At 42.5% G+C, this 26334-nt stretch overlaps 1 protein-coding gene across 6 annotated transcripts in view; it reads right to left on the bottom strand.

The window, feature by feature from the left end:
* FAM117B (family with sequence similarity 117 member B) overlaps positions 1 to 26334 on the bottom strand; it is a 118617-nt gene that overhangs the window by 40590 nt on the left and 51693 nt on the right. For all 6 annotated transcript variants that reach the window (XM_073306449.2, XM_073306453.2, XM_073306451.2 and 3 more), the window contains exons 5-7: positions 10807 to 10950; positions 9751 to 9976; positions 6051 to 6171 (exon numbers count right to left, since the gene is read on the bottom strand). In XM_073306449.2, coding sequence (XP_073162550.1) covers positions 6051 to 6171; positions 9751 to 9976; positions 10807 to 10950 — 491 coding nt within the window. The remainder of the gene's footprint in view (positions 1 to 6050; positions 6172 to 9750; positions 9977 to 10806; positions 10951 to 26334) is intronic.

Genomic DNA, 26334 nt, shown 5'->3' with positions numbered 1-26334 from the left:
GGTGTCTCTCAAGCCATTATGAACAATACTGAATACTGGCGTCAAAGCACCTATTGCAATTTTTTCCACTCAGTCAAAGCATGTCCCTTCGATATTATCCATAGGAGATGGTTACTTACTATAAACATGGTTCTTCGAGATGGGATGAAGATGTGTATTCCACTTGGGCTCCGGTTTGGCTGAGCGCGCAGACACCTCCAAAATCTATCTAGCGGTAGCCATAGAGGGGCAGCGCTCACAACCCATGGCCGTAGCTCCTACTCTGGCTACACGAGGTGGCACCCACCACGACCTTCCCTCAGTTCCTTTGCACCGAAGGCCCAGAAACAAGACTCTGATGCAGAGGGTATGTCATGAAATACTACTGTGGTTCTTTGAGATGTGACGGAGATAGGTAACTGTTTCTTCTTTTTCGAACAGATGCAGATATTTATTCCACTTAGGGGACTGACAAGCATTACCTCTCATCCCCAGGAGGCAGCGCTCGGTGTTTAGGTAAACAAGGACTGCAGGACCACCCTACCAAAGTTTGCATCCACCGTGGAAGATGCAGCTATAGTGTAATGGTTTGTGAATGTATGTACTGATGACCACAGAGTAGCCCTGCAAATGTCCAATATGGAAATATCACTGAGGAACGCTATAGACATTGCTTGTGCCCTCGTAGAATGAGCTCACACCAGCTGAAGGGGCATAATCAAAGCTATCTCATATGCCGTTTTGAAGCAGGATGTTTCCATTTGGAGATCGTCTGTGAAGAGACCACTTGATCCTTCATGTTGCATATGACATGAATAAATGAAGCAAAGCATGAAATGGTTTAAGTCCTGTCCAGATAAAACGCTAGGTGTCACCTGACATCTAAGGTTATAGCGACTCTGCTCCTCCAGAGATGAATGTGACTTCGGGAAAAAAATACAGGTAAATATCCTGTCTGGTTCAAATGTAACTGAGAGACCACTGTAGACAAAAGTTTGGGGTCTGGTCATGAAGTCACTTTGTGTTTGGAGAATTGTGTATAACGATGCTCTACAATCAGAGCCTGCGACTCTCTTGCACTCCTTGTGGATGTTATCACTACCAGGAAAGCAGTTTTCTGACACAAGACAAAAATGGGCAAGATGCTAGGGGCTTGAACAGAGGACTTGTCTGAAAATGGTCTATTAGCAGAAATGCTCTTAACGTCATGGAATCTAACAGGGCATCAGTGAACCTGATTTTTTGAATGGGAGACAAAGTTGATTTTCTGCTGTTTAGTATGAGTTCGAGATGGTTGGGCAAGCACAGTGTAGTGCTGACATGAGCAAGAACTTCCTCTCCAGATCTGCCCTCAGTAACCAGTCGTCCAGATATGGGAAGATGTGAATTCTCTTCTTGCTGAGATACACCGTAACAATGACCATGCATCTGGTAAACACCTGAGGAAGTGAGGCTGAATGGAAGCACTGTGTACTGAAAGCAGTGTTCCACCACAACAAACCAAAGGAACTTTATGTTGCTCGGCAAAATTGCCACATGAAAGTAGGCATCCTGAAGATCCAGAGCAGGAAACCAGTCTTTCTGAGACAATGCGAGGAGGACAGTCGATAGAGTGACCATTTGGAACATGTACCTGACACATTTGTTGAGGCCAAGCTCCCAAGCACTGTGAAAGCAGGTCAGCCTGTCCCCAAACTGGGGAGATGAGGAGGGGGGAAGCAACCACTGGAACAATGCTTTGGACCAAGGAGTCAAAATGGAGGCTTGGAAAGTGCAGTGGGAGGGCGTATGGATTGACCAAATCCTGAGCCCACTTTCTCCTGTGGAATCTGTCCCTGTTTCTGGGGTAGTCCTCCTTTTTACCTCGGAAGATGGAAAGGCACAGCGGGCAATACTACTGCTGCTGCTGAATGCAGTAGTGGCGCCTCTGCACTGCCGGCAAGTACACCAAGGACCACAAGGTAGCCCTGGAGTCCTTGAAGGAAGTGTGGCGTTTTGCCATTTTGTCAGAGAACAGCATTTGGCCATCAAAGGGCAAATCCTTAACGGCTTGCTGGACATTGGGGTAATATCTGAATTCTGCAGCCAAGAAGCCCTCCTCATGGTGACCACAGAGGACATTACCCTGGCCAAGGTGTCCATGATGTCTAGCGCAGACTTCAAAGGATTGCTTAGCCACCATGCAGTCCTCAGTGAAAAAAGCCCAAATTCTCCTCCTTGGGCAGCTGGTCTGCAAACTTTGACATAGCTGTCCAGTTAACAAAATTGTGCTTGCACAGCAAGGCTTGCTGGTTAGCCATCTGCATCTGTAAGAAAAAGGTGATGTAAATCTTACTACCCATGCGGTCCAATCATTTGGAAACCCTATCCTTGGGGGTGGACTTAAACCTTCCCTGCTGGGCTCTGCAGTTACAACGGTCACTGCAGTTACAATTAGAGAATTTGATGCCAGACTGGAGCAAAATCCCTCAAATCCCTGCACAGAAATGAAATAGTACTTTTCCATCCACTTCGCCGCAGGCGATGTGCACCAGAGAGCCTTAGCTGGTTCAAGCAGCCCATCGCTGACAGGGAGGGAGACTCTCAGGGCAGACAGCTGTAGGATGTCCACCAATTTGAGAGTCTTCTCTTGCAAGAACTCCACCTGGATACTGAGGGAAGCAGCTACGTGCCGCAAAAAGGTCTTGGTATGCCTTAAAATCCTCCAGTACTGAAGGGAAGGATGAGCCAGGCAGCACATCGTCGTCCGGAGAGGAAGACCAGGCCCTTAACTGAGGCAAAGCTGGATCCTATTCCAGGGCTAACTGGCCCAGATGGGACAACTCTGGAGGCTCTGCAGGGAGGAGGACTACTGGTGCTTTTGCCTGCAGTGATTTGACAGTCACCATTGCAGAGCTGGGCAGTGATCTTGCCCTCCAGGAGATGAAGAGTGGGACCTCAAAGACCGAGGAGCACCCCATGGATTCCACAGAGGCCACAGACATGGATAAGGCATTGCTGGCCAGTAGGCACCTGGGCCAGGCACCTCCATCCCAACCATGAGATGTGCGCCAATCCTGGTACTTTGCTGTAATGGTCCAGCAAAGCCCCCTGATGCTGGTCATGTGGTGGAGAGCAGGAGGATGACAACCCTGATTCAGATGCAGAGGAGCCTCAGGATTCCAGTGATAAGGGCGTAGCAAGACCAGAGGGAGCGAGCAGTCAGACCGACCTCATCCATCGCCCAGAATGAGGCAGGAAGCGGTGTCAGTCCCGAACTGAAAAGCGGTACCGGTGCACCTGAGGGTACTGACATGAAGGGTGGTGAAAGCTGCCATGGAAGCATTTGTGGTGCACCACCTGCAGTGGTACAGAGGAGGTTATCAGTACCTAGGTCCCCCTGTACCAATCCCGGACATTGGGGTTTGGCGCCGACAGACCCGAGGGTTCAGTGGCTCATTCGATTGATGGGGCTATAGTTCATGCAGCCCTGGCAGAAGTCGGGACCAAAGGCAGAGGGGGACTGTAGCTACCTCGTATGCCACTGATGTGGAAACAGTTGGTCCCAACCTCTCCCTCATTGGAGGCCGCTGCTCTGGAATGGGAAGCAGCAGCACTCTCGGAGCCCGAGGATGATCTCCGGCCCAAGGAGGGCCTGGATACTGACGCACGCCACATGGCCTGTTCTAGCAGGTGCTGCTTCAGACCAAAGTCCTGAGCCACTTGAGTCTGTTCCTTAAATGACCTGCAAATCATGCAACAGCAACACTCTTTGATGTGGGCCTTGCTGAAACAGAGCAAGCACTATGTAAGGGGATCGCTCCCGCACACAAATGACAGATGTTTAAAACCCAGTGAGGACATCACCGAGGGAAATAAACTACTATAACTAACACTAGGAATACTTCTAAGTATATATAACAAGAGAAAAACTAAATTAGTTGAAAGGTTGTTAGGTTGAGACCAGACAGAGCTCCGACTCCAGCCATGGGTAGTAAGAAGTAACCAAGGGAGGGCTAGGGCAGCACGGCCTCCTGTAGCCAGGGGAGGGGCCATGGCCACAAGGCATGAGCCCTGCCCCTCTATGGGTTCTGCTAGGCAAATTTCTCCAACTCCGGACTGCTGGGCACACCCACATACTTAAGTGGAATACACAGCTGCATCTACTTGAAGAATATGAATTTCCCAGCGTGCATTCCATGGCTAGCAATAGGACATGAAGATACATTATGACTGCTAGCACTCGAAGGTTGACATCTAAACAATTCCTAAAACGCTCAGTGAAAATAAAAAGTAGCAGCTGCACAGCGTCTCTGCACATTTCCTTCTGAGACCTAAGAAGTTTGTAAATTACAGGAAAGTACCTAATGAAAAGACATTTTATAATTCGGTGTCAATTGATCAGGGCTAAGGAAACTACACTAAGAACAAAAAACAAAAGTGATCCAAATTCATTTCTGGTGTAACTCCACTGAAGTCAATGAAGTAATGTCAGGAAGGAATTTCATGCCCTTTATATAAAGTGACTGTCAAAGAGCACCCCAGCCCTGTAGCACCTCCAGTGACCAGCATGGCTCTGCAGCAGCCCTTCCTCCTTTTCCCCCTTCTGAATCTATAGGCTCCTGAAATAACCACCACACAGGCTATTTTTGTCCAATAATATGCCATTAAATTAGACCTTGGGAAAATGGTAAGTCACAAAATCTTAGTCCTCAGGGTTCTCTTCTCTCCTGAGACTGCTCTCCCTGGCCCTCAGCCTTCTTTGGCCCTCTGGCTTTCAGGCTCAAACCTTCCCCTGATCAAGGGTCTTGAAGGAGACACAACTCCTGCTCATGGCAACTCTTCTAAAGTCTCTGCCACAGCTTCCTTTGGCTGTCCTTTACTGAGTTTCTCTCCCTCTCTCTGCAGCTTCCTGCTGCTCTTGTAGGGGAATCATGTGATCCCTTCTCATGTGTTATAGAATCATAGAATATCAGGGTTGGAAGGGACCTCAGGAGGTCATCTAGTCTAACTGGCTCAAAGCAGGACCAATCCCCAATTTTTGCCCCTGATCCCTAAATGGCCCCCTCAAGGATGGAACTCACAACCCTGGGTTTAGCAGGCCAATGCTCAAACCACTGAGCTATCCCTCCCCCCATCCTATTTTATAATTAGGGTTGCCTGGCCCCAGGCCTCTAGCTCTTAAAGGGGCAAGCCAGCCTGTGACAGTGATATATTTAGAGTATATAAATTAGGGTTGTCAATTAATCGCAGTTAACTCACACGATTAACTCAAAACAAACTAACTTGATTAAAAAAATTAATTCACGATTAATAAAACCCATTCATGCTTCGACCACCAGAGACTGGAGCAGTACTGTACATCTTGGTATCTGTGTAAGAGAATCTAAGCACAGAGGCTTGTCTCAGTACCACTGATAGGTCCACTAGAGGATCAGGCTTTAGGTACTGAGAAGCCATATGAATCTGGAGCCACAAGTGTCTCTCCCTTTAGTGTGGGGTGCAAAGCATTGCAAACTTCACACCAGAATATTGAGTGGGTCTCCATCAGACACAAAAGGCACTGAATATGGAGATCAGTCTCTGGTATGAATAACTGACAAGAGGGGGCACCTCTTGAAGCCCTTAGAGGGCTAAGGGCCTCACATTGTCCCAATGAGAGCCGAAGACTCCCTTGATAAGTGCAGGCAATGTATGCAGAACCATCCCCTGCTCCTCTATACTAACCTACTATACAAGAGAATAAGCAACTAGAGTAAAGGAAGAACTAGCCTGCAGACACAAAGGCAAGTTCCATTTGCAGGGAAGGAAGTGAAGTGGATGGGGCAGGATAATCTCTCATGCACCACCCCCAATGCACACAGCTTTTCAAGGCAATTCCATAGCTTGATGCCAGGAGCATCATGTTCTACAAATAGGACTACGAAGAGGCCCTTGTAGAAGTAGTAATGTTAGTAGTAGTAGTAGAAGAATTAATAGTTAAGAGACTGTTTGAGGAGCAGTTTCTGTACCAGACACTAAACTAAATAACTGATGTCAGATCAGCCCGAATGATAAATTTTATATTTCTTATGAACTAAAGAACTACTTACAAACTTTCCTCAAAGACTTTGACCTTCTCGCAGCCCTCAGGAGGTTCACGCTTGAACATGTAGCTGTTGTTGGGTTTTGGCGAGGTAGCATATTTGGGCAAGGGAGAGTTGTTCCCATTCTCTATGGCAAAAGAATATCAAATTACTCAAATAGACCAAAATATTTAAATGAACCCACTTATTTTAAAAGAAAGACAAACCGACTTCATTACCAACATTACAAAGTTAAATAAAGTTTCCCATTCCCCATTACCCATGTTCTATGGAGCACTTTTCTCCTCCACCTGGAGGCGGACTCCTTCATATATCACAACTCTCAACCCCCTCCCTCCCACAACTCTTTTCTATTCTTTTCAGACCCCTGCACATGCTCCACAGCATCGCAGGTTTACAATCCCGCAGCTGAATCTTAATCACAACCTCTCCAGCCGAGATGACTGGACAGGTGTCATTTGAGGTCTATCAGCAAAACACCTTAAATCAGGACAGGTTGCTGCTGAATTGCGTTAAAACTTTTTAATCCCATTTTTCTTTTTTAAAACTATTTATACCATTTTTTCAATCTTTTTCCTTATAACGAACAAAACAAATTCTAGACTGTCAACATACAGAACAAGTACTATAGATCCAAAACAAGACCAAAATATTTACACAACTTTTGGATTGCCATATGTTAACTGCAATATTCCCAACACACAGATTTTTGTGGCACATATCAAAAACAGGAACAAAAAAATGAAAGAAATAAGATTAAGGAAATTAAAGGCAAAAGGGAAAATGGTGGGGGAAGAGGAGAGAGGACAGGGAGGGAGTATGTGGATTCATGCCTTTCATCCAGTCATCCTTTAGTCAAGCTGTTCTAGGAAATTGTCTCCAACAGACTCAGATTTTCAGGGCTGTGCTGTCTAATCACGTTTCTTATCCGCAGATCTCAAAATGTTTTTCAAGGCTGGATAATTGTTAGCAACCCCGTTTTTTACAGATTGGGAAAATGGGGCTTGCCCAGCATCACATAATGAGTCACTGGCAGAGCCAGCAAGAGAACTCAGGTATTCTGATTGCTCCGATAAAGCATCTACTGTACTACACTGCGTCTCCTACTTCCTGTTCCTGAGTAAGCAAGAGAACATATAATTGGCCGAGTTTTGTGAAAGTGGCTATTTTAACAGGCCTATACTTTCCGAAAGTGACTTGATTTGGGGTGCCTCAATTTTTGGGTGCCCAACATTGGCCACTTTAAAGGAGTCTGATTTTCAGAAAGTGCTAAGCACCCACCCTGTAGGGGGGGGGGGGGGAAGCAAGATCCCTTACAGGTGTTTCAAGTTTGCGGAACATAAAGTTGACATACCCTAAAATCACTAGTCACTTTTGAAAGTTTAGGTTAATAATACCTGTAAAGAAGGCTTACCATAAATCCAATTTTAGTTAGCGTAATGATTATATAGCACCTAGTTACTAGAATCTCTTGCCAGGTAGTTTACAAATAAAATGGAAGAAAAAAGAAGAAGAATTTCCCTCTCTTTTTAAAGGTTTATCTTTTATTATAAGCAGAACTCAGTTCTACTAAATAAAATCTATCATTCATAAGCCCAGTGATAGTAAACCTTTAGCTAGTGATAAGATACTTTAATAAGTACAATATTAAAAATCCAGCAACCTTTGGAAAAAAATAATGAAAATATTCTTGGTAGTAAGCTTTATTATTTTTAATTACTAGTAACATCCTATAAAAACAAGACCTTTGCTTATTAAGAACTCAAGTATGCGGTTTTATGCATCTAGTAAAATCAATGGGAGATTGCACATGTTGGCCTGATATAGCAAGTCTGTCTGATTAGGCCATCACAATTAGTTACCCTAGAGAAACAAACAGTCTTCGAGTGATAACTAAGCAGCAGCAAGAGATGAACTCTTATAAAACAAAAATCCTTTTACTGTTACCATCTAAATGTTCCTAGTAATCAAAAAGAAATTAAATATAGCAAATAGGATGCACAGGATGCTAGGGGGTGCATGTAACAGGTAAGTGTGTTTTTCTACTATTAGGCATTCGCTACTTTCTAATTGGAGGTTTAAACATACAGAATATTCAATAATGCGCAATTCTCTCATTAAAGGTCATGTTTTATATGAAAGGATATGATAAAATGGCTATTAATAGCATGTTCTCCTAGAATTTATTTTAAGGTACAACTAGAACAGAGACAAATTCCCATGTTAAGACATTTTCCTTACAAGTAAAGGAACCCTATGCTTTTATTCTCAGTCTATAAAACACAAACAAAAAGGAATGGGCTACAGATACCCCTATCAGTGAATTAATTAAGTAAGGTTTTTGTACGCATTCATTTTCAGTCTCAGATAAAGACATATCAAAACATGGTCGCTAAACCTACTACAGAATTTATGAAAATATTTGTCATGATGTTGCCAGAGGAGGAAAAAAAGTAACCCTACATAATGGGTTATTTAATTTCAAAAAGTCGGTAAACTGACAGGTGCCATAGCAAGTTTCATTTATACTACTTCCATCTTGATGTTTATCAGTCACTGGTTTATTAAACTTTTAGAGGAGTTTGGGTAGCGTTTTCCATGGTTGTGCATAGGCAGTCTTTTCTTCACTGTTTATGAACACAAATCACCCCAGCTCTCTGGCAATTTTTTAGAAATCTGTGTGTAGTACATAAGAATGGCTGTACTGGGTCAGACCAATGGTCCATCTAGCCAGTATCCTGTCTCAGACAGTGGCCAGTACCAGAACTTCAGGGATAGTGTACAGAACAGGCAATTTTGGAAATTTAGGGTCACGCCAAGTATGGCATTATATCCCTCACCAACTTGGCTAACAGCCATTGATGAATTTATCTTCCATAAACTTACCTAGTTCTTTTCTGAACCCAGTTATATTTTGGCCATCACAACATCCCATGACAATGAGTTTCACAGGTTAACTATGCATTATGTGCAATAGCTTTGGGTTCTGATAACAGAAAACCTATAACTAACTAACCACACAATGGGTCTGATCCAAAGTACATTGAAGTCAACAGGAGTCTTTTTATTGACATCAGTGTATGTCTGATCAGCCTTATGCTCCAAATAGCATATAGGCATCACTTACATATGTCCAAAATATATTTGTAAGGAAGTTTACAGGTCTCTTTAAAAAAAAAGAAAAGAAAAAGAAGGAACAAAAACAAAACAACATGCGCGCACCCCTCCCCACCCAAAAGCCTTCAGTAAGTTACCCTTCTGGCTTGTTTGGTAGCAGCTATGGCAACATACACCTCATGGTCTGCAGAGTTGGAGCTCAGAGTCTCAAACAGAAAAAAGAGAAATATTGTATGTATTGTCCTTGCCTTCTCTAAAAACTAGTTAAAGCAGCAGTTTCTGATCAGAATTTCCCCCTCTCAATCACCAAACACTGATAGGTGTACAAGTGCATGGAGGAACTAGAAAAATAAGGTTACCTAGAAGTAAAAGAAAAGCTAATTTTCCATCACTGTACTAGGGAGGTGAAAACTCCTTCTCCCTGTATACATCTTGGGGCAGAACAGTGAATGAGGGAAATCCATCATTTGAATATGGCTGGCTACCTGCTATTAAAAAAAGAATGAGATAAATACTAGGACCAAGTGCTGAATAGTGCAACCCTTAAAATGTAAGAGCAGCGTAACAGCGGAGCCTGTTTATGTAGTACCTTTATCTCTGGAGTCAGCAAGGAGGTCATCAGCAGAGCACGGGCTCTCCTCACTGCCCTCATTTGAGATGGTAAGAAATGAGGTGGGGGACACAGACTGGGAACGGCTGCTGTTGTTACTGCCTCTGTCTGCTCCACCGGGTGTTTGGGTGTCCATGTTGCGAGTACTGCTACTGCGCTGTGCCAGTGGAGGGGGAGCACGGTGTCCATCTGGAATATCTTGTGGCTGTTATAAAAACAAACAAACAAAAATCATACTTTTTCATGTGTGAGGCTGCCCATCTCATCAGGAAAGGGATTACTTTACAGCTTAAGCAGTTTCTTATACCTGGTCCACTACATAACAGAAGCCTATTCTGAGGAAGATGAATTATTGTACTACACAGACTCCAACAGATGATATGATAGGTCATACTTCAGAAGAGTAGGAAATTCCCTGAAGAACAATACACTTAAAGGAAGCCATGAGGACCGTGTTTTCCAAAAGGCAACAAACAGTCATATGAAAACATAGCTAGGCAATCACTGAAGAGTAACAATTTAAAATAAAACACCAGTGGTTCCTTTTTGGGGTTGGGTGTGTGAAATAGTTACTTCTGAAAGCCACTTATAAAAAAAAGATAACCATGAATTCTGATGCAAAATAGGCAAGAATTTTCCTGATTGTTTTTTTTTTGGGGGGCGGGGGGAGGGAGGGGAGGAGGGAGAGGAACAGAGTAAACGCTATAAACATGACTAAAGCAATTCTCACCAAAATAAGTTTTAGATAATTGTTCTTTTCTGTTGGTTAGTTATGGCATAAATGCATCAGTGTAAACATCCTAAAGGTGAAGAGAACAGCAAAAAGATTTAAAGGAAGTTATTTTCTATTCCTGTGGTGGTGGAAGACAGTTAATCCTTAGGAAATTTTTTATTCTACTTCAGTAGAAGACGACAAGTTAATCGTGCAAATTTACATTACCAAGTTTGTACAGTAAATCATCAATGTGAAAAGGAAAATTCTCTTCAAAATAAGCTTATTTTGAAAACAATTTTTTGGGGGCAGTAGATACTTACAATCAGCTGTTCTTCCTTGCCTCCTGTCTCCTTAATTATTATCTCAATCTCCTGATTCAGCCCCTCTATGCTGTTCCGAAAACGTGATCCTGTTGATTTGGTTATGGGTATAACGGGAACAATTACACTTTTTGGGATTGGAGCCTGGAAAACCAAAGGGAAGATGAGTAAATAAATAAATATTTAGTGTAGATTTAAACTTAAGAAAAAAGCTAAAAAATTTCAAGAATACAGTTTTCTACTGAAATAATTTTTATCAAAACAAACCACAAATTTAGTTGTGCTAAGACTGAGGCCTTTAGATGAAAACAGATGTTCTGAGATCATTTTACAAGTTTACATGCAACAGGAGAAAAACTATTAACTAGACAATTTCTAAACAGCCGCCTAATCTCAAAAATCTTTCCCTGACCCCTACCCAGTCTGCCTCCAGCTCCCACGTCGCTCCGCAACATAGGAAAGCTAACCTTGAATGCTTATTGTTATTAAGTCATAAAGGAAGAAAACCCTTTTGTAATAATAAGAAAAATCCCCATAGCCCATATTAAGAAATATTCCATTTGGAGAAGTAAAATTTTCCTCGGAAGATACCTTCCTGCTCTCTACCTGGGATTTCCTGGATTTGTGAGTGCTCTACTTTGGAAACAATGTTATTTTAACAGTTTTTTTTTTTAAATGTAGTTAAAAATACTCAATTCCACTCCATTTCACTTACTGTATATTCATAGCCTTGCTGAAATTTTAAGGCCGTTTTGTTTAGCAAAGGAAATTATTTTTTCTCCTTAAAAAATACCTCCAGAAGGTTACTTTAAATTTGCACTGACTTAATAAAACTGGTGAAGAAAAAAATTACATAAATACAGGGCTATGTTTTGTTTCCTCACCACATATTAGATATGAAGACATGGAATGCCCATCTAAAGTACTCTTTTTTCAGACCTCACAGAGTCACATTTTACTGGCGAGCCAACAACTATTATTGCACTATTTTTTTTTTTTTAAAAAGGGAGACAGTGCTCCAGTCTCAAAAAGCTTATAATCTTACTTGGACAAATACAACACAACAGTACAAATACAAGAATGCATAGAAATTTTGGAGATCATTGTAGAAATGTTTCACAAAAAATGTACATTTTAAAGGATGGATTTGGAAGAAAGTTTGTACACTACCCACAGTTGGCTGGCAAAAATATCTACAGCATTGCAAAAATGAGACACAGAAGGAAGGTATTATAACATCACTTGTAAATGATTGGGGAGAGTACTAGTAAACAAGTGCCAGAGAAATGAAAATGATCTCACCGCACATTAAGTTGTGGGATCCATTGTTTGGCTTGCTGGAAAAAGTGTGTGCCCCTTTAAGGGCTAGAGCGCCACAGAGCTACTTTTGACTGCAGCTACAGGTCCTACCTCCCGCAATACATGCTGCTGCGGGAAAAGCCCTCTTTTACCTGGACCAGGTGGAGCAGCACCCATGCTCCCATCCACAGGAGTGGTGACATACCAGGTTTGTTAGGATCTGATATGGGCATTGCACTAGTCACTCCTTTCCTGGAAGGGGGGTATGTGTTTGTAAAGGGATCTTACCCTTAGTGCCAGATTGGCCAAGGCGAAGGTTAGGTTGAGGGGGCAGGCTTAGCTGGGCAAACCTGAAACTGGAGTTAGGCTATGATGCTGCAACTCATTATGTAAATGTGGGACGGATGTCCAGTGCAGGTACTCCATAAGGAAGGGATACAGTGATCACATTAAATGGATTGGTAAAGGATTTAAAGGAGGTATTCTTTAAAGGAGTAGAAATGGGGGGAGAGGGTGTTGGGGCTCTCATGACTACCTGCTGTATCAGTCACAAGCCCTCCCCCATAGCCTCCTCTTAATCCTCATTTGATGGGGGGTGGGGGGGGAAGGGAAAGGGAGGGAAAGGGTGAAGTATCAGCAACTCGTTAGCCGGGGACAAAGAGGGATAAAGGAGAGGACTGATGAAAACCTCGGGGTATATATTGAAATGATTATGGAATTACCTGCACTGTACACTTTTATCCGCTGGGTACTCCCAGAAATTTAAGAATAAAATTGTAGCCTAATTAAACCACATCCAGTGTTTCCTATCCTTCTTCCGATATAGCCAGATGACAATACTTTGAGAGTCTCTTAAAGTAATCCTCATTAGGTGGGATTGACAACATGTGACCTTAATGTGGGGTCTGAGTATAACATAACTGAGGAAGAGATGACAAATGCAGTCCAGAGAACAAAGGCAGCGGGACCTGATGAAGTGATGGCAGACCTTGTGAAAGTTTGGGAGTGAGAAAGGCATAAGATGGACCAGCAGAGTGGTCAAAGCAATGATCCCCAAACTTCCTATGTCGCACCCCCCCCGCCCCACCCGTAATGTAATCTGTCCACACCCAATCCCCCACCCCCTCCAGAGCTGGGGTGAGGAATGGGGCCGAAGCCAGGACTGCACCCAAGAGTGGAAGCTGGGGCCTCTGAGGGGGGTAGGATTGGGGCCAGGACAGAGTGGGGCTGGGTGGTGCTCCCTCCCTGCCCCTGTGGGGGCTGGCCCGGTGCCTGCTGCCCCCCCCGAAAACATTGCTCTACAACCCCCTTGGTGGGCACGCATCACAGTTTGGGGACCACTGGGTTAAAGCCGTACGGCAAGACAAGAGAATTCATGAAGACTGGTCCCACCAGTCTCTCTTGGTCCCAATAGATAGGAAAGGAAGCATCCAGGAACATGGAAACTATCAGTGCTTACTTAGATTGCACAGATATACACATTATCTGTACTCATTTTGTACAGAAAAAGCATTGAACCATTTCATTAATATGAAATTACCATAATTTCTAACCTTTATTTTCTACACTGAGATCATAATTATCTTAATTTAAAAGAAAGTAAATTATTGTACTTCAAACAGTTAAGAACTGTAAGCATTCAAAGCAGCTATATAGAGTTCAATGGAATCCACCAACATCACAGTTAACTTGGATACAGTTAAATTCCATGTACAGGGCAAAATTCTTAAGTCTTTATAGGCTATTCCCCCCCCCCCCCACTAAACTATCACTATTCCCCTCACTAAACTATTAATATACAGGAATTTGTTCCAATAAGGACCTCAAGTTTGGCTCACAGCGAAGTAGAATGAAAGTCCCAGTTGTTTTAAGCACTGCAACCCAACTTCTAGGGAAATTGTTCCAAGTGTAAGGCAGAGGAGGAAGGGCCAACCATTTAAGAGGAGTGCACTGTATATGTACTTCGTGGAAATGTTTGCTTATGTTTTTTGTTTTGGTCTCTCACCATTGGCAGTAGGGAAAAAATAAATGAGTCACCAGTTGCTTTGGAAATTTTCCACAGTAATTACATGAGCTTTCTTGCAGCCTAACCTAGATCATTTTCCTGGAACTGGTAGCCCATAAGGAATTCCACATGAAGAATGGAGATTCATGCAGTTTTCCAAAAAGTTTCTGAAGCTCTCCTATACTGGGTTAGAAACATTGTAACATTCACACTGCAGTTTTTAAAGTAACTGCAGACGAGGCATGGTACAGCATTCAAGAAGGACCTTTTCTTGCATCAGCAGGAACTTTAGGGACTGTCCTGAGTGGTATCTTCTCTAACAGCATGAAGAGGCTCGGTACTGGTACCCCAACCATAAGCTAGACAGATCAGTGGAATGCTCTGCAAAAGCCTTTGCTCAGGTGCAGCTTTAGTCATAGGCTGATTAGAGAACTGCCTAAACTGAGAGAGAAATATTTCATTACTGTCAATCTCCTGCCTCATCTTGCATTTCAAGGTTTAGTACGTTACAAATGCTCGTTTGGTTTGTTTTACATAATTTATCTTCTGGGCTTTTTTAAAAACAAGACATTTTCCACCATTTCTATAATGAGACTTTCCAATTACTTTCAGCTTTCTTCTGTTTCTAATTGTTAATTTGAAACAGAGAGTGGTACATACAATCAATCAACCTGCTCCCTTCTGGTATTCATTCTAACTTTTACTGACGGTACTTCTCTGGGATTTGCCTGATGTTCTTCCTAGTAACTGAGTGATCTCTCCCACTGAGCTCTTGCCAGTGAGTGGAAGTGTGACGCACTTTCAAGTGTTCAGGCACGTTAGATTTGACTCTCCAGGGTTGGAAAAAGTCTCTCCACAACACAACTAGCAAGTCTTCTTCCAATTTCAAGGGGTTTAAATTGGTAATTGTTAAAGAACCAAAAAAAACCAACAACCCCAAAACCAGTCTCTTCACAGAGCTGTGATTAGTTGTGTGCTGATCTCTTGAAGGACAACCCCTAGGCCCAGTGTTCCAGTTACAGCTGATCAAAATACAAGAGAATAACTCATGATTCCCAACCCCCCACCCGCATTTTGATCAATTTTAAACTGAATTTTTTTTCCTAATCAGCTCGAGTTCTTTTATTATGGAATGAAAAACATGCACTGTGTACGATCTTTCTTACTTCTCCTGGAAAAGAGGCAATCTATTTAATGAAGCACCTGGTCTGCATCAGCTGGTGTGGTGAGTTTAGATGGATTGCACATCATACAAGACACTAGGAGACACCACAAGTTTGGAAATCTTCATCCATGTTATAACAAAACCACTAGCAGCTCCATAGTTTAGGTTGTCATTACTTTTTCAACTGTTTTGCTTCTCCACCTTCCACCTCTGCCCTTCTTGTTTGAAAAAATTTAGACTTCTCCATAAGAGGAAAAACAACTGAAAGCCAGTGCAGGGAATTACTTCTGTTTTTCCCAAACATGTCCAAAATCTTTGACCCCAATATCCTATACCTCCAAGTAAGTGTATATTATGCTTCTCTACATTTATATTCTTTGCTGGTCGAAGTAAGTGATCCTTGTAAAGGGGGGTGGGTGTGGGGGGAGGGTGGAATGGGACAGACTGATCCAAGGCAGTAAATCAAGAAAGCAGTTCAGTAAGTAAAAGACAAACAAGTCAGTTGGATCATCAAATTTCCCAAGCATGAATGTGGGGGAACTGGGAGAGAAGATAAAGTAGCGAGGATAGGTCTGAGGCTGGGGAAAAATAAAGATGGGGGGCCAAATCTTTACTGATGTCAATGAGCTTAGCTTGATTTACAGATAGGTAGGGAGTGGACTGTGGAGAGAAAACAGTGTTCACAGGAACAAAATACAGGGGAGGGAAGACATTTGAGCTAAAAACCACAAAATGGTCTGTAAATCTTACCAAAGTGAAAATGTATTGCAACATTAACAGCAGAACCGAAGGACAAAACAACAAATAATGGAAGACGGATCATCAAGCACCTTCACTGCTACCCACTTCATCAGGAGTAAAAATTAATGTTAGAAAAATAAGTTTAAAAATAGCTAGAAATTCAAAGGTTTGCTGAAGTAGTGACCCAAATCAACACTGGACCTAAAAAGCCAATCCCATTCTGTTCTTGCATCACTAAAATAAATGTAACAATTGCCTCACTACTCACCTACTTCCCATCCAACTTTATACTGGAAGTTCCCAAAAGACCTACTGGAGACAGCACAACTCTGTGCTGCCTACACTGCCACCCAAAGGAATTCCCCATCTACACTGAGAGAACAGGCTTCTTTGGCAGAAGTACTTGATCAGGCGACTTAAAAAATATGTTGCTCATGTCATGTGTGGTGTTTTCTCTTGCAGCACTGTGATGGCCTTCAGGAGACCACACTAATGCATGGTCATAGGTTTTTTTTTTTTTTTTTTTTTTTAAAACAATGTCTTTCTGGTGTTAGTAGTCCTCTTTGTCCTCATTGTTGTAAACGGTGATAATCCACGGCTATTTGAGCACTGAAGTTATGGTGAAAAAGATATAGCACTAATAAAAGCTGTTACCAGGTCAGATGTATTATATATAAACTTGCTAATTCTGGTGCTCTGGCTCTCTCCCTGGTTAGAATTGGGAGGGCTGCTTCATCAGTGACTTTTCACATTTTCCTGCTGGCTTATGTTTACTTTCCTTGCACACTTTTCCCACCACACATGCACTTCACCCATGTTCTGCTGAAGCCTGAGTGCTGTTAAAAGTCTTTTCCAAGTTTGGTGGTTCTGGGAATGCTGAATTTTTGTTGTTTACGTGAACAATGAGCCACAAGCATTTCCTGAGCAGAAGTTTCAACAGACAGTGTGAGAGTTCTCTCTCTCTCTCATTATACACACACACACACACACACATATATACATGTGGTAACATTTCCTAGTATCAGAGTAACAGCCGTGTTAGTCTGTATTCGCAAAAAGAAAAGGAGTACTTGTGGCACCTTAGAGACTAACCAATTTATTTGAGCATGAGCTGTCGTGAGCTACAGCTCACTTCATCAGATGCATACCGTGGAAACTGCAGCAGACATTATATACCCACAGAGATCATGAAACAATACCTCCTCCCACCCCACTGTCCTGCTGGTAATAGCTTATCTAAAGTGATCATCAAGTTGGGCCATTTCCAGCACAAATCCAGGTTCTCTCACCCTCCACCCCCCCACACACAAACTCACTCTCCCGCTGGTAATAGCCCATCCAAAGTGACAACTCTCTTCACAATGTGCATGATAATCAAGGTGGGCCATTTCCTGCACAAATCCAGGTTCTCTCACCCCCTCACCCCCCTCCAAAAACCACACACACAAACTCATTATCCTGCTGGTAATAGCTCATCCAAAGTGACCACTCTCCCTACAATGTGCATGATAATCAAGGTGGGCCACGTCCAGCACAAATCCAGGCTCTCTCACCCCCACCCCTTTTTTCCCGGACACACACACACACACAAACTCACTCTCCTGCTGGCAATAGCTCATCCAAACTGACCACTCTCCAAGTTTAAATCCAAGTTTAACCAGAACATCTGGGGTGGGGGGGAGGGTAGGAAAAAACAAGGGGAAATAGGCTACCTTGCATAATGACTTAGCCACACCCAGTCTCTATTTAAGCCTAAATTAATAGTATCCATGTAGGTAGGAATAGCGGTCAGTAGGTTTCCGGTATAGGGTGGTGTTTATGTGACCATTGTTTATTAGCACTGTAGTGTCCAGGAAGTGGATCTCTTATGTGGACTGGACCAGGCTGAGGTTGATGGTGGGATGGAAGTTGTTGAAATCATGGTGGAATTCCTCAAGGGCTTCTTTTCCATGGATCCAGATGATGATGATGTCATCAATATAGCGCAAGTAGAGTAGGGGCTTTAGGGGACGAGAGCTGAGGAAGCGTTGTTCTAAATCAGCCATAAAAATGTTGGCATACTGTGGGGCCATGCGGGTACCCATAGCAGTGCCGCTGATCTGAAGGTATATATTGTCCCCAAATGTAAAATAGTTATGGGTAAGGACAAAGTCACAAAGTTCAGCCACCAGGTTAGCCGTGACATTATCGGGGATAGTGTTCTTGACGGCTTATAGTCCATCTTTGTGTGGAATGTTGGTGTAGAGGGCTTCTACATCCATAGTGGCCAGGATGGTGTTATCAGGAAGATCACCGATGGATTGAAGTTTCCTCAGGAAGTCAGTGGTGTCTCGAAGGTAGCTGGGAGTGCTGGTAGCGTAGGGCCTGAGGAGGGAGTCTACATAGCCAGACAATCCTGCTGTCAGGGTGCCAATGCCTGAGATGATCCACTTCCTGGACACTACAGCGCTAATAAACAATGGTCACATAAACACCACCCTATACCGGAAACCTACTGACCGCTATTCCTACCTACATGCCTCCAGCTTTCACCCTGACTACACCACACGATCTATCGTCTACAGCCAAGCTCTGCGATACAACCGCATTTGCTCCAACCCCTCAGACAGAGACAAACACCTACAAGATCTCTGTCAAGCTTTCTTACAACTACAATACCCACCTGCGGAAGTGAAGAAACAGATTGATAGAGCCAGAAGAGTTCCCAGAAGTCACCTACTACAGGACAGGCCTAACAAAGAAAATAACAGAACGCCACTAGCTGTCACCTTCAGCCCCCAACTAAAACGCCTCCAACACATTATTAAGGATCTACAACCTATCCTAAAGGATGACCCAACACTCTCACAAATCTTGGGAGACAGGCCAGTCCTTGCCTACAGACAGCCCCGCAACCTGAAGCAAATACTCACCAACAACCACATACCACACAACAGAACCACTAACCCAGGAACTTATCCTTGCAACAAAGCCCGTTGCCAATTGTGCCCACATATCTATTCAGGGGACACCATCACAGGGCCTAATAACATCAGCCACACTATCAGAGGCTCGTTCACCTGCACATCCACCAATGTGATATATGCCATCATGTGCCAGCAATGCCCCTCTGCCATTTACATTGGTCAAACTGGACAGTCTCTACGTAAAAGAATAAATGGACACAAATCAGATGTCAAGAATTATAACATTCATAAACCAGTCGGAGAACACTTCAATCTCTCTGGTCACGCAATCACAGACATGAAGGTCGCTATCTTAAAACAAAAAAACTTCAAATCCAGACTCCAGCGAGAAACTGCTGAATTGGAATTCATTTGCAAATTGGATACTATTAATTTAGGCTTAAATAGAGACTTGGAGTGGCTAAGTCATTATGCAAGGTAGCCTCTTTCCCCTTGTTTTTTCCTACCCTCCCCCCCCAGACGTTCTGGTTAAACTTGGATTTAAACTTGGAGAGTGGTCAGTTTGGATGAGCTATTGCCAGCAGGAGAGTGAGTTTGTGTGTGTGTGTGTGTGTGTGTCCCCGGGAAAAAGGGGGGGGCGGGGGTGAGAAAGCCTGGATTTGTGCTGGACGTGGCCCACCTTGATTACCATGCACATTGTAGGGAGAGTGGTCACTTTGGATGAGCTATTACCAGCAGGAGAGTGAGTTTGTTTGTGTGGTTTTTGGAGGGGGGGTGAGGGGGTGAGAGAACCTGGATTTGTGCAGGAAATGGCCCACCTTGATTATCATGCACATTGTGAAGAGAGTTGTCACTTTGGATGGGCTATTACCAGCAGGAGAGTGAGTTTGTGTGTGGGGGGGTGGAGGGTGAGAAAACCTGGATTTGTGCAGGAAATGGCCCACCTTGATTATCATGCACATTTTGAAGAGAGTTGTCACTTTGGATGGGCTATTACCAGCAGGAGAGTGAGTTTGTGTGTGTGGGGGGGTGGAGGGTGAGAGAACCTGGATTTGTGCAGGAAATGGCCCACCTTGATTATCATGCACATTGTGAAGAGAGTTGTCACTTTGGATGGGCTATTACCAGCAGGAGAGTGAGTTTGTGTGTGGGGGGGTGGAGGGTGAGAAAACCTGGATTTGTGCAGGAAATGGCCCACCTTGATTATCATGCACATTTTGAAGAGAGTTGTCACTTTGGATGGGCTATTACCAGCAGGAGAGTGAGTTTGTGTGTGTGGGGGGGTGGAGGGTGAGAAAACCTGGATTTGTGCTGGAAATGGCCCAACTTGATGATCACTTTAGATAAGCTATTACCAGCAGGACAGTGGGGTGGGAGGAGATATTGTTTCATGATCTCTGTGTGTATATAATGTCTGCTGCAGTTTCCACGGTATGCATCCGATGAAGTGAGCTCTAGCTCACGAAAGCTCATGCTCAAATAAATTGGTTAGTCTCTAAGGTGCCACAAGTACTCCTTTTCTATTTCCTAGTATATTAACTACACTATTACTCTTGCTTTCCGAAAGCATAGCCCTGCCTCAGAAAACTGTTGTCCTTAAATAATCCAGAAACAAATCTATCTGGTTATGTGTATCATCCTACCTTGCCATTGTGTTAAACTGCTTCAGTGAAATATACTTGCCCTGCCAAGCAAATATTGCTAAGTAGGCTTTTGGAATGGTCAGCTGTTATACACTGGAACGATACACAGAAGAGAACATTACCACCAGTATAACCAGTGAAGGTTTCCTAAACTATGGCATGTTAAGGGCCATGGAGCTGAACTGATAAGAAATTGTACTATGATTATTATTTTACACTTCACAGTCCACTGGGACTGGAAACAAATGCCTTGCAGATTGTGCAGCATATTCCCTCATTCACATTTCCAATGACATCAGTATGTACTGGAGCATGTAGTTTTCTGAATACCTCAGAATAATACATGATAACTTTGGGTTGGAGGAGAAAATGGAATGTCTTCAAAAGTCAGTTCTTTCTAATCTGGCACCACTAACTCTAAAATGTCTGTCAACCCTACGATTATTGCATGGTGTCACTACAGGGCAGAGGTTAAGGTTGTTTGGATGAATTGCCAGACCTTAACATGTTCAGATTTTCTTTAAGCATAACCTTAAATCTTCTAGATATATATCATTTGGTTTTAGGATAATTACAATACCTCTTGTGGCATTATTGACATGAACTGTGACTGTATAAATCATTGTTGCAATCAAGGTCCTATAGCTGCACCAAATCTTGTACAAAGGAGGTCAAGTAAGGTGTCTATGAAAAGGTTGTAATTTGCTGGCTATGATTATGCTGTCTGTACATGTGTGTTCAAATTTTTGTATTTGAAGTGTTTGATTCCAAGTAGTGAAGCATTTGGTCAGCTTCTTGACATTGGGCACTTACTCAGAATAGTCCTATCAAGCAACACTTAACTAACAATGGACCTTGGGAGACTCCAATCTACAACTGAAGAGCCTTCCTGGGAACATTCAAGGTAGCATGTGAGCAATAGCTACCGCCTGCAAACTGAGTCATGCATGGACATGTGACTTGCCCATGTGACTCCAAACCCCATCTTGCTGCTGTGATTTTCCACATTGTTTCCTTCCACATGGCAGAGGATATAAAAGGCTGTGGAAACTCCTCCATTTGGTCGTCAATCCTGCTTCTGATCTCTGGAGGAACTGTGCTTGAAACTGAAGCTCTAAACAAAGAACTGAACAACCTATCCAAGCCGGGATGTTTGTACTCCAGAGACTTGATGGGATTACTGCTGATTTAAACCAATCAAGCCTGAAACAAGCCTGAACTAAGAACTTTGCAATTGTTGTATGTATTTGATTCCATTTAACCAATTTTAACTGTTATCTGTATTTTTTTCTTTTTATGAATAAACCTTTAGATTCTAAAGGATTGGCAACAGCGTGATTTGTGGGTAAGATCTGACTGGTATATTGACCTGGGTCTGGGGCTTGGTCCTTTGGGATTGGGAGAACCTTTTTTCTTTTACTGGGGTATTGGTTTTCATAACCATTCATCCCCATAAGGAGCAGTGCTAGTGGTGATACTGGGAAACTGGAGTGTCTGAAGGAATTGCTTCTATGACTTCTGGTTAGCCAGTGGGGTAAAATCAAAGTCCTCTCTGTTTGACTGGTTTGGTGTGCCTTAGTAGTAAAGGACCCCCAGGCTTGGACTGTATCTGCTCTGCTCTAAGCCATTTGTCCTGATTGATACTCTCAGTAGCGTCCCACCAAAGGCCGCTTTGTTACACCCCTGTAATGCATTTTATCTTAAATGAATTACTATGTGATCTCAACCTTCCCTCTGTCTTAATATTGTTTTTGTCTGGGAATGTTGAGTGTCCTATAGATGTACCAGCACTTCTTCATGGGTAGAATATATGAAAAAGGAGTCCTTCCCCTAAAGATCTTACCGTTCTCGAGGGAGTACAACCCATATGATAACCTAAATATTAAATTATAAAAACTCAAAAATTAAGGACGTTTAGACAAAGCACTGCTCTTAAATGCAAGTCTCATTATATTTCCTAAAATGACAGCAAAAGCAAACTTTTTCTTGGTAAGGAAATGAAATCTGCTACTTGAAGACTGTAGCTTTGCCCATTATGCTGCAAAGCAATTAAGGAGTTCACAGAGTAGCTGAAGGGAAAGTATTACTATAACCAGATTCTTGGACCAGACTCATTCACCAAGAGTGAAAAAATTGCAACAGCCTTCAACACAGCAAATGCAAAAAAAAGTCAGTTTCATTAAATGTAATTCTAAAAGCCAAATAATAAAAACTATTTTGAAATTCAAGCTAATATTAAAGTTTTAGACTCACTTATGCCACGATCAGAAGAACTAAAATAGAAGAAAATACCCACTGAAATTAACCATCAAAGGAATGGGGGATAGTGTGGGGATTTAAGAGCATGGGAACTGCTGTTGCTCTTTTCACACAAAGGAAGAGTTGAAACTAGCAGTAGTTCAGGGCGCTGGGCCTACTCTTTCCTTTCTCACCTTGGAAAAAAAAATATGTAGTGGTTCCACTCATCCCCTTGCCTTCCCTTACTGCCACAAAAACATCTAGCTGCTCCAGAACTGCATGATCCCTGCCTTAGAAACCTCTCTGTGGTTCTTTGAGGGAAAGGTGGGAGGGGTACAGAAGCAGCAGCAACTGACACCTGCAAAGATAAGGTGCAGCTTACATTAAGTTACTGGGGGGGGGGGGGGGGGGCGGCGGAGGGGGGGAAAGACACGACACTACTACCTTTATTACTTTGGGGGGAGGTCTGCATTTATTGGGGCAACATTAATTGTATTTTGGGGTCATTTGTTGAGGGCAGTATTCACTACTTTTTGCAGGAACAATAGGTTAACATAACTCTACTATACCTACGTTCATATGGCTGTGATGAATATAGTAGATTAACAATTACAAAATAAAGTCACCACTGTTCTGTAGTTTCTTTCAACATGATTTGCACTGAAAGTCAACCCAAATGGTGTAAGTCTAATTTCTTTTATAACTGCTAGACAAAAACGTTTAAACAAAGTTTTATTTAAACGGCACTTCCCTTCTTTCATGAATGAATATATGGATTACATCATATACCTGTGAAAACAAGCTAAAAAGTGAATTTACAGAAATAAATATTAACAAATATCTTCCATATAGATATTCTTAAAGTTACTCAAGGTTTTGATTAGAAGGGTAAGGAGGAAACTGGGAGAGAAATTTCAGCCAACAGGACTCCAAAATAAAGTTGGATGAATTGTCTTCCTTTTATTTTTATGGTTGCTTATAAGGTTAAGCCTCTAGAAAAAATGTTTTCACTTTTCATTATGGTGTATAATATCTTCTATATTTAATTCTATTTCAAAATAAAAATGAACACCACTATTCTGCCAGATTCACATTTCCTGTAATGACTAGTTTCATGATTTTTCTTAAAATGTTTGGATTCTCGGAGTGTAAACAAGGTAAACAGCAAAAGAAATTCAGATGCTGAATACAAGCAGCAAGAGTATACTTTTTGTACTTCTAAAAGAGAGTATCCATGAATACTAGTCAGAAGCTGTTAGAGAAACCCAACAGCAGAGAGATGTTTCTGATTCAGTCCTAATAATTCCCAAAGGAAACCAAGAACTTACAGATCAAACAGTCACCCACTAAAAGCCTGTAATATTTACAGAAAGGAATTTCTAAGCCAACAACCGAATACCTATTTTTAAAAATTGTGCATGCACTATTAGTGGGATACAAAGTACAAAAAGAAGTTCTTTAAATTATATTCAAGCTCAAAGTTTCCAAAGAGAAAAATAAAAACTCCTGTGAAAAAACTTAGTCTAAAAACAACTATATATTGTGAGCACTTTTTACACTCTCTCTCCTTCACCCACCAAATGAAATTAAGGCCACTTTACTCATTCTAAGGTGACGACATTCCTATGATCTGTACCCCAGTTGCACTATTCATTATATGTTAAAGTCTCCACAGCAGAGTAATGAAAATGATTTTAGTTTAACTCCAAAGCCTGAGTAAAGACTAGCCTTTGATGTTTCCAATAAATCTGCTGAAATTCAAAACAATTAAAAAAACCCCACAAATTAAACAACAAATGGTCTGAATTTTTTTTTTTTTTTTTTTTTTAACTGTTCACAGTGTTATAACTGGCCACACAGTTTACTTGGAACTATTTGATGGAAGGATAATTCTTGGATGTGTCTTAGTATTGGCCCAAAGTTCTAGGAACTTAGAACGCTAATCTTGTAGAAGTGATATGACAAAGTCACAAACAAAAGCAAAATATGTATTTCCAATATTCAAAAGTTTCAGAAGGTTGCTAGATGGGAATTTCTCAATCTGAATAACTCTCTCTTCAGGATAAAGAGAAATTTTCTACAGGAATTCATTTTGGGTAATGGATTTCACAAATACCAGGTTTCTTTACCTATCCCCCCCTTCTGTCTTTTTTAAAATTCTCTCAAGCAAAAGCAAGCGTGAGCTGCTATTATTGTTCATAGCACTTAATCCAGGACCTAGGTAAATGGAAGCAATGTGAAACATACGACATAACCTTGGTCAGTTTCCCACCTCTGTTTCTGCTGGGAAAGCAACTACAAGCAAGAGCAGCTGCAATCATGAAGCAAAAAGGTGGAAACATTTTTTCCAATAGTTTTGTTTTAGAGTTCCTGGCACATATATTCGGATACACTGGTACAGGTCCTCCATTCCAGCACATGGAGATGGTACAACTAGAAAAAACGGTTACTTACCTTCTCGTAACTGTTCTTAGAGATGTGTTGTTCATGTCCATTCCAGTCAGGCGTGCACGCGCTGCGCGCACCGTCATAGGAAAGTTTTTCCTTAGCAGCTCCCATTGGGTTGGCTGTGGAGCCCCTTGGAGTGGCACCTTCATGGAGCTCAATATATGACCCTGGCGACCCTACCCTCCTTCAGTTCCTTCTTGCCGGCTACTCTGACACAGGGGAAGGAGGCTGGGAATTGGAATGGACGTGAACACCACATCTTGAAGAACAACAGATACAAGAAGGTGTTGAAAGTGACCATGGTCTTTAGTGATTAGATTGGGATAGAGTGGTAGCATGATTGGGGTGTCCACTGACAGCTCCAGCAGCATGGTGTACCAATGTTGATGGGGCCATGGGGAAGAGCAGATTCCATTAAAAGTTACTGAAGGCGGAAATCACGCTCCTTCTTGGTCCTTGACCGAAAAGCCCTGCAGATTTTGCACTTCCCCATTTGGTGCACTTCCCCTCATTTAAGAGTCATGGGAGTCACTGAGGGGCATAGGCTTATTGCTAGTACTGCAGGGCTTAAAGCCTTGGGCTCGCGGCATGCCCCAGAGCCCAAGGGGGGGTGGGGCTAGGGATTGGGGAAAGACCCCGTTCCCAACCTACTATCCATTTACCAAACTAACTATGAACTCAAATGACTTAACAGAAGAACACTAAAGGAGCACTTGCTGAGCAAGTGAGCATTGTTCCAACGGTCATCATGGATGGTAAGAAGGAACTGAAGGGGGGGGTTGGGTCGGCAGGGTCATATATTGAGCCACATGAAGGTGCCACTCCAGGGGGCTCAACAGACGACCTGATTGGAGCTGCTAAGGGGAAACTTTCCGATGACTGTCCACTCAGCGTGCGTATACCTGATTGGAATCAAAGTGAACAAGCACTCGAAGAAGAACTGTTGTTTTCTGTGCAAATGCAAATCATTAGCTCACAATCCTCTGCCGATTTTTTCAGATTAAAAATATTAATCAGTCAGCACCCTTAGCAGAACAATGGGTAGGAATCTAAACTAACATACTAAGTCTCTTAGATTAAAAA

Source organism: Lepidochelys kempii, chromosome 11 (genome assembly GCF_965140285.1).
Source record: "Lepidochelys kempii isolate rLepKem1 chromosome 11, rLepKem1.hap1, whole genome shotgun sequence".
Lineage (NCBI taxonomy): Eukaryota > Metazoa > Chordata > Testudines > Cheloniidae > Lepidochelys > Lepidochelys kempii.
Note: the sequence above shows the minus strand (reverse complement) of the source record. Positions and strands in the feature narration are given on the sequence as shown.